General features: G+C 36.8%; 1 protein-coding gene and 1 non-coding gene across 3 annotated transcripts; one reads left to right on the forward strand and one right to left on the reverse strand.

The window, feature by feature from the left end:
- Positions 1 to 306: 306 nt before the first annotated feature.
- TRNAK-UUU (transfer RNA lysine (anticodon UUU)) lies at positions 307 to 379 on the reverse strand. Its single transcript has one exon. It is a non-coding gene; the product is annotated as a tRNA-Lys (tRNA).
- A 2,671-nt stretch (positions 380 to 3,050) lies between these two features.
- Positions 3,051 to 8,002, forward strand: LOC126604136 (serine/threonine-protein kinase SRK2I-like). Of its 2 annotated transcripts, XM_050271255.1 has the most exons (9): positions 3,056 to 3,650; positions 4,081 to 4,155; positions 4,259 to 4,360; positions 4,457 to 4,510; positions 4,611 to 4,703; positions 5,136 to 5,228; positions 6,187 to 6,291; positions 6,372 to 6,470; positions 7,460 to 8,002. In XM_050271255.1, the coding sequence occupies exons 1-9, from the start codon at positions 3,474 to 3,476 to the stop codon at positions 7,739 to 7,741; spliced, it is 1,080 nt and encodes a 359-aa protein (XP_050127212.1). In that variant the 5' UTR covers positions 3,056 to 3,473; the 3' UTR covers positions 7,742 to 8,002. The 2 variants fall into 2 exon arrangements, with proteins under 2 accessions (XP_050127211.1, XP_050127212.1); XM_050271254.1 differs by having other exon boundaries at positions 3,051 to 3,650; positions 4,259 to 4,510.
- The last annotated feature ends 668 nt before the right edge of the window (positions 8,003 to 8,670 follow it).

Below are 8,670 nucleotides of genomic sequence, written 5' to 3' on the forward strand. Positions count from 1 at the left end.
ATCAGGTGAAGCGGTTCGCCGCATACGAACTGAGCCAATTACATGTGTCCGTCACATCATCCCTAAAAGCATATATATATATATATATATATATATGCGTCTCTCTCTCTCTTTCTCTCTCCACATTATGTCTCCTTTCTTCTAGTGTGTTGATGCTTTTTAATTGTTGATGTACGTGTTTCCCATTGGGGTTTGTTCTCCAATAATTCTCAGTCGTACTCGTACGCCGCTAGTTCGTACTTGGTCTAGGGCAAAATGGCAAAAAAAATAAAAAAATAAAATGAAAGTACAAAACTAAGAATAATACGCCGTCTGTGGGAATCGAACCCACGACCACGTGGTTAAAAGCCACGCGCTCTACCAGCTGAGCTAAGACGGCTCCCTTTTTCGATCTTCCATTATATAATAATCAAGGCAAGGAAGGGATTCTTCTACACTTCAGTACGCATATGTTTGTTGGGCCTAGACTTCTGATCCAGGTCTATTCACAATCTGGCCGGTCTCAACTCTGAAGCCCAGTTCTCATCTTGTCATGGCTTCAACTTTGCGTAGCGTTTGCAGTATTTCTTCAAGTCAGGGCCTAGCTTAAGAGAGAGGTGTAACTAGGGCTGTTGTCGTCTCCACCTAGTAAGTTAGTAACAATAACTGAGAAAACTGAGAAAAGAAAAGCCCACTATGTATATAACGTTTTTATTTTGTAGTCCATTCAGCCACCCTAAACTCTAAGCAAGTGACCATTTATCACAATAGTAGATAAGTGTTTTGCCCTTGCATGACGGAGTGGGTTACAATTCCGTCGGTAGCTAATCTAACAAAATCTTATCGTTTGACAAAAAAAACACCCTAAACTCTAAACTTATATGGCACAAATGTACTTCTATCTAACTTTTGTATCAATGATAAAACGTTACAGTAAAAAAAATTGACATATATAATTGTATTACTAGTGCAGGACAATACAATAACAATGTAACAATGACATGTAAATCCTTCTCCATACATACTTTTCATGGATTCACATGCATGCAGCATAATTTATTATATATCGTTTTCAACATTCAATATCTTAGCAAAAAATAAAACTAAAATCAAAGTCTCACTCATTGCAATTGCCCACAAACGATTATCCCTTTGGTTACGGGATTTTTTTCAACTTAAGTGCTTAATCTTGGCCAACCGTCCAAAAGTGATCAACAGAGACAAGGGCTTAAAGTAAAGTAAAAGCCTTTTGAAAGTGAAAGATAAGAACTTGAATCAGAATAAGGGTACCTTGAATCGAATAATTCTAAAATGCATGAGTTTTAATTAATTAAAACCTCACTCACATTAAACCACAATAAAATAATTCTCGGCTTATTTACTCATTTACCCTCTGTAAATGTTTTTCACTCCCACTTTTCCTCTTGAAATTTGCTTTGTCCCAACTTGCGCACTAAATCATGTATTTGTGTCTCACGTTAATATTTCATTATGCCTAACATTCTAGTCTAGGAGAGGAGGGTAGGCTAAAATATGGGTCTTGGTTCAAAATTAATGCGCACGACAACTGTGTATTGCTTGGATTAAGGAGAGAATTTTCAGTGTGATTGTAACACGGAGTAGTACATCATGTGTTACGATATAAATGATATAATATGTGTGTTAAAAAATTAATAACTTAAAAAATAAAAATTTTCATTACTTATATAAAAACACGTGGTGTACCACTCGTATTCTAATCATAATAAAAAAAATTTGTGGATTAAGGGCAATAAGAAATTTGAGCTTTCGATTTGATGACAGCGGGATTCTACAAGAAGTCAAAGATTGTTGGGGCGATGTTTAACAAAAATGTGGCAGTTGACAGAAGTTGGTATTGACATTATTTCAGCTCGGTTAAGCATTGTGGCCAGTACAGTGTTTTGTCCAGTAAGTCTATCGCTCACTCTCTCGGCTTTAGAAATGAGCATTTTCCATGGTCCAAGGCCGCCAGACTTGCTTCTTACAAACATGTTCCATCCCAATACAAACATGGTCCAAGGCGGCCAAACTGTTTTGTCGAGTTCCTCTTTGATTCCAACAGATAGACAAATTTCCGAAGCTGGCCATTCATGTTGGACTCTCTAGCTCTATGTACATACTGAGTCATTCATGCTTATATTAAATATATGTAAGTATTGTAGTCAAGTTTCATATTTTCATGAAGATATGTAAAAAACACAAGGAAATGAAGGAAGCTGGGGAGGGTGTCTGGTTTGGGTAGGTTAGGCTACACAACATATTGATCTAATGTAAAATCATTCAAATTGATTTGGTTTAGCCCTCAATCAACATCATTTAGATTGATTCGAGTTAGGAGCCAGCAGCTTAATCGAACCAAACCAATTAATTTAGTGATCAGTTTGATATTAATAAAAATTCTTTATATTAAAGATTTTAGTATTTAAGATTTGATAATCAAAATTGATAATAAAAGTGTGAATGCAAATGATATAACAAAGCAACAGTAACCCATAAGAAAATGTTATAAAAAAAAAAATACTTTGACAATTTGGTTTGATTTAGGCGGTTTTAAAATAGGCCAAATTAAACCAAACCAAACTAATTGTGGTTCTAATAATATGATTCAAAATACTGAAGCTTGTTTTATTTGACTGATTTGAACAATTCAAAATGTTTTGCATGTAAAATCAAATTTAACATTACCTGTACGAAAATATATAACTAAACTGTAATACGAATGTAAGAGTTTATTAGTAACCCACTTGCATCTCTTTTAGTGTCTGATCGTTTTGTGATCAGTTGGTATCTTAGACTCCACCGAATATCCTCCACTCTTTCAATATGATTGGCGTGCTTTCACACGATTACTCACCCCTTTCACTTGATTGACTCTCTCTAGACCCACGACTAAAAACCCGCCGTTCGATCTCTGTCCAAACTTTTCTTAACTCGTGCCGCGAAGCATCGGATCTTCACCGGCAGCAGAGTTATCCGAAACATGGGCATTTTGGTCATTCAGCCGAAGCCGGAGCCAATCACAATCGACAAAAGCAGACGAGCAACCCAACCAACCAGCCGCCAGGAAAGTGAGGGAACCCATGCGGCTAGGAAAGCAACTAAGCAACCTCCACCCTCAAACCGGCGTCGTATCTAAGAAGCCTGTATCACTTCACCCACCAAAACGACGCCACTTCTCCTTGTCCCATTCACCTTCTTATCTCATCTCCAACTCCCTTTCCCTCGCTCCCAAGTCATCCTTCACTGTTTCCTCAGACAGCAATTCACCGTCGACCGGAAAATTCACTCGACGACGGCTCCGCCGTATCGCGACGGATCTTATTGAACTGAGCCACCGATCTGCTCGCTGAGTTCAGCTGTTGATTGCGGTTAACTAGAATCTGAAGCTGATAACGACGCCGTTTACTCTCCCGATTCTTCGCTCTCTAATGTGACCGGCTCTGGTTGAGGGGCAAACTCGTGATTTCATCGAAATGGATCGGCAGGCAATGACGGTTGGGCCGGCCATGGATATGCCTATCATGCACGACAGCGACCGGTATGATTTCGTCCGAGATATCGGGTCCGGAAACTTCGGGGTCGCCAGGCTGATGACGGACAGGCAGACCAGGGAGCTCGTCGCCGTCAAGTACATCGAGCGCGGCAACAAGGTCAGTTTTGAAATTCAGTTTTTTATTTTATTTTTGTATATTTTTTTAAATCATCCATTTATGGAAATATGGGATAGCTATTTCAAGTTTTTAGTTTCAAAATTTAGTAATTTGATCGATTTTGATAAATTTTTGCCGCTGTTTTACCATATTTTTTTTTCAAGTTTTTCGTTTCTAAATTTCGTAATCTAATCTTGTAATTGATGTTGTTAGCATTAATTAATGAATGATTATTAAGTGTTTGAAGGGAAAAGATGGTATTTTGATTAATTCAATTTAAAGCATGGAGAGTTGGGTTAAAAAAGATATTGAATTTTTTAGTGTGATTAAACTTGCAAGTTTGCTTCTAATGATTTATAGCTCTTTTGGTGATGATTGAGTGGTGAGATTTTGGAGCATCTGTTTCTCACCGTGGTTTTCGGTGTTGTAGATTGATGAAAATGTTCGAAGAGAGATAATAAATCATAGGTCTTTGAGGCACCCGAACATCATCAGATTCAAGGAGGTTAGTTTAGCCGTGTGTTGACGATAAGATTTGAATTTCCGTCTTCCTAGTGATGTTAGGCTAATTGGTTGCTAATCTACTCTGGATTTTACTATGCATATAGGTCATTCTTACTCCTACCCATCTGGCCATTGTGATGGAATATGCTTCTGGAGGAGAAATGTTTGAGCGAATACACAATGCAGGGCGGTTCAGTGAGGATGAGGTCCTCATTTCAATCTCTATAGTTCCTCCCGATCTTTCGGCTTCTTTTACTGCTTTACTTTACATGCTGAAGATGTGTTTTCCATTTTTGGTCCAGGCCCGCTTCTTTTTTCAACAACTTATATCTGGAGTTAGTTACTGCCATGCTATGGTATTCAAGTCTTTCTTTTTTGACCTTTTTAAGACTTCATGTATTTTTCCTGGATGCGGACTAGATAATTTATTTGAATTACTAACTTTCCCTGTTGAAGCAAGTATGTCACCGAGATTTGAAGTTGGAGAACACTTTATTGGATGGCAGTCAAGCTCCTCGTTTGAAAATATGTGATTTTGGGTACTCAAAGGTACTAGTAATGTTCCGCTTTCTTGCTTATTCGGCTTATGTGTTTGTGTTCATATCATTAATTAAAATAAAGGGGACTGTCAAGGCTAACTTGACATGAACTTCTGATCTAGAGCTTTTGTTCTAAGACTGTTGCATATCTGTTTTCTTGAATTTTGACTTGATCTTAGGCGAGTTTGACCCAAGACCCAAGGTTTTTGTTTTAGAGACTTGTTTATAGATAATTTAAGAAGGATTTGGTCTCTCAAGTTAAGAACAATTTCATCAATGATATGGTTTCTAGAATAGTTATGTAGCCTAGTTGGTAGTAAGGTATTGGTCCTCTGACTCTGCTCAGATACCTGTATGAATGGTCAAGGGTCAAGTTATATTAAGTTCATTTTATGCTATATTGGGGCGTAACGTTTTATATCTGATTGTGGTTATTTGTCAGTCTTCAGTGCTTCATTCACAACCAAAATCTACTGTGGGAACTCCTGCATACATTGCTCCAGAAGTATTATTGAGGCAAGAATATGACGGAAAGGTATAAGAATTCCTTAGTTTGGTTAATCATTTATCAAATTATGATGCCATTGGTTTTAATTTACTGAATATGGATATCCCTGATTGTTTGGACCAAGAAGTTTTGTTTAATAATTGGTTAGCATTCTGTTCTGGAGTATTTCATGAAGCTGAATTATAGCAAATGTTATTGGCTAGTACTTTCTACGCTTTCCCAACAAAGTTGTTTGAACTTTGATAAACTGTAATTTGAAAATCCCCTCAGATTTCTCTGTCTATTATATTCTCTCACCATTCAAGCTTTGCATTTGAATTCCAAATAACATTTTAGCACAATGAATAAGTTCATGGTCAATTCAAAATATGAAATACTTTTGCTGGCTCTTCAAGTTTGAACTGCAGCTAAACATATGCTTGACCAAAAAAATAAAAGAAAAAAGAGCAATTACCTTGTAGCCCTAAGTTCCTAAACTTAATTCTTTTTCCGTGAACTGATAGTTCTCAAGAATCAAAGGGTGTAACTGCACTTGACAGCCAGAGATTTACTATTGTAATGTTGCATGTGGATGTTAAAGTCCATTTATTTTCTATGACAAGTAAATGACATAGTTGGGACTCATTATCTCTTCATGTTGGATAATTATTCATGAGTTTTCATTTTTTGCTTTTATGCCTTTAGAGATAAAGCGTGCGATAGGTACTGACTTCACTTTATGCCTGCCTATATGTATCAGCTAACTTCATTTTAGGCCTGCTTATATGCATCAGCTAATTTTATCTGTATTGGCTTTACAGCTCATTTCTGGACTTGGAGCATGAAACCAGACATACAAACACTTTTTTTTGCATTTAATATTTTTTAAACCACTTTTGTCTTTCCTTTCTATATCATGAAGTTGAAGTTTTTATTAGTTTCAAATAATGTAATCCTGTTTATTGAATTGAGAAGTTTGTATGTTGAAAGTGTGTTACAACGTCAGATTGCAGATGTATGGTCATGTGGGGTAACCTTATATGTGATGCTGGTGGGAGCATATCCTTTCGAGGATCCTGATGAACCGAAAGATTTCCGGAGGACTATACAAGTATGTCATTTCGCCTTAGCACAACATAAAATTTGTTAACGTAAATTGCCTCACTCGGGATTGTTATTATCTTCCTGCAGAGGATACTCAGCGTCCAGTATTCCATTCCAGATACTGTTCAAATATCTCATGAATGTCTAGAGCTGATATCGAGAATTTTTGTCCCAGATCCTGCTGCGGTTAGTTTATTTTTCCTCTGAACTCTCGTTTTTTCTTCTACACAGATCCTGCTTGAGATATATGTTGCACTTTATTTGGCTCTTTTTTTTTTTTTTTTTTTTTTTTTTTTCCAAAAAAGAAAAAGAACTTGGGTGCTTGTGGTTTTCAAAATTGTCTCGGTTCACACGTGCACACACACACACACATGTATTTCTTTTGACCTCTTCTGTTGCCGCACCTTTTGTTTTGTTCTTTGCATTTGTGTAATTGATAAAAGTTAATAATGCTTCTGTTAAGCCCACCAGGGAACGTAAGTTGTTCAAATAGCATACTCTTTTTATAGACTTGAGATACTTTTTTTAAGGTCAAAGACAAAAGCGATTTGGAATAAGATTCATAGGAGGAAAGTGACCGTAACCACCTGGAACATATGATTGAGGCTACTTACTCTTATAATCTTTCAATATAATGGGACGACATTGAAGGGTAATTGTGGGAAAGAAAGCCAAATTAAATTACTACTTTCCCATCTGTATTAATTTGAGCCAGCCAATATAATTAGATTCCTTATTACAGTATAACCAAGTATGATAATCTTATTCCCTTAACATCTTATTCCAAAAGGAAAGGTAATATCTAACTACTTGTGATGTTCCTTGGAAAGCCTCACAAAGGGCATTTGTGTGTGTGTACGCTGGGGTTTGCTTGTATACTTCCTTGAATTTCTTGTTTTTTAGACGATTCCTTGAATTTCTTGTTGCTTCACTGCTTTTATTCCAGGGTGTTTTTGAGGCCCTTTGTTTTTCATGGAAGTTTTCAACAGTTCTCCAATTTCCCATTACTGAGCACTTAAACGCCAGAACTGGAGGAATAAATGGACTTGTTACATTTGAAAGTTGTTGCTTTTGGGGGATTCTATTTGTCGAGGACATAAGAATCTAGTTTTTTTCTTTTCCTTTATTTGTTGTTTTATTGTGCGGGTAGTTACGGATGTGCATGCGTGTTACAGAGAATTAGCATTCCTGAGATAAAGAACCACTCGTGGTTCTTGAAGAATCTCCCTGCTGATTTGATGGACGAGAGCAACCAGTTTGAAGAGCCAGATCAACCAATGCAAAGCCTTGACGCAATCATGCATATAATTGAGGAGGCTACTATACCAGCAGCGGGAACCCTTGGTCTGGGCTCGTACATGATGGACAACCTTGACATGGACGATGATATGGATGACTTAGACTCAGAGTCTGAACTTGATGTTGATAGCAGCGGGGAAATAGTGTACGCAATTTAATTGGAGTAGGTGATGTGGTACTTGTTAGTGGGAAAGAGTTTTTAGTGTCGGTGAAAAACTAGTAAAAACAAAGAGAGTGTACAATAGTGTGTGTGATAGATTATTAGCATAGAAAACCAGATAGGGGGATTGAAGGCTCTATATGCTACATTATCTCATATACTCTCCTTGGAGGCTGTAGTTACTCTCATATGTTTTATAGAAGTAGTTGTATATTTTATAGCCATTGCTCCGGAGAAAGCGATAGCTAGATTTACAAAATTACATGGTCTTAGGATTCATTGGGGAAATGTGGGAAAAGAGACGCAAACAATTACATAATTGAATCAAATCAAATCCCGAATTAAATCCAATCTCTTAAGTACGCCTCATTATATTTTCCAGCGCCGGGTTCGTTCAAATGCAAAGCAGAATAACAAAAAGGAAAGTTGATCGGAAAGACATATACTCTTGTATTTGTACTTCAATAGGTGTCCGTCTCTTAGGATTTAACAATCTATAATCCAAAGTCAAAACACTTCAAGCTTTGGACTCTGACAAACCCAATATATTCCGTACTCTCAAGATACGACTCGAAATTCGACAATAAAGGACACAGGAGAAAACTCTACTCTTTTGAATTCTTCTCTTATATCACGGCTATACTAACGTGAGTTTATATAAAACCTAAGATACTGGTTGATCAAGAGATGCAAACATTCATCCATTAGATCAAACCGTTTACCAAGGAATGCATTGATCCCTTTAATTCTAATCCATTAGAAAAGTTGCATAACCTATTCAATCAACCAATTTACGGTTACAACAATTTTTCATTCAAATATTTGAAATTAAAGATTAAAAAATCTATAAATATTATGATATAAATTTCCAATTAACCTAGCTGAGGTCGGTGGACATTTACCATGGAAGCTCGCAGAAGGTCGCTC

This window comes from Malus sylvestris, chromosome 15, assembly GCF_916048215.2.
Source record: "Malus sylvestris chromosome 15, drMalSylv7.2, whole genome shotgun sequence".
In the NCBI taxonomy this organism is placed as follows: domain Eukaryota; kingdom Viridiplantae; phylum Streptophyta; class Magnoliopsida; order Rosales; family Rosaceae; genus Malus; species Malus sylvestris.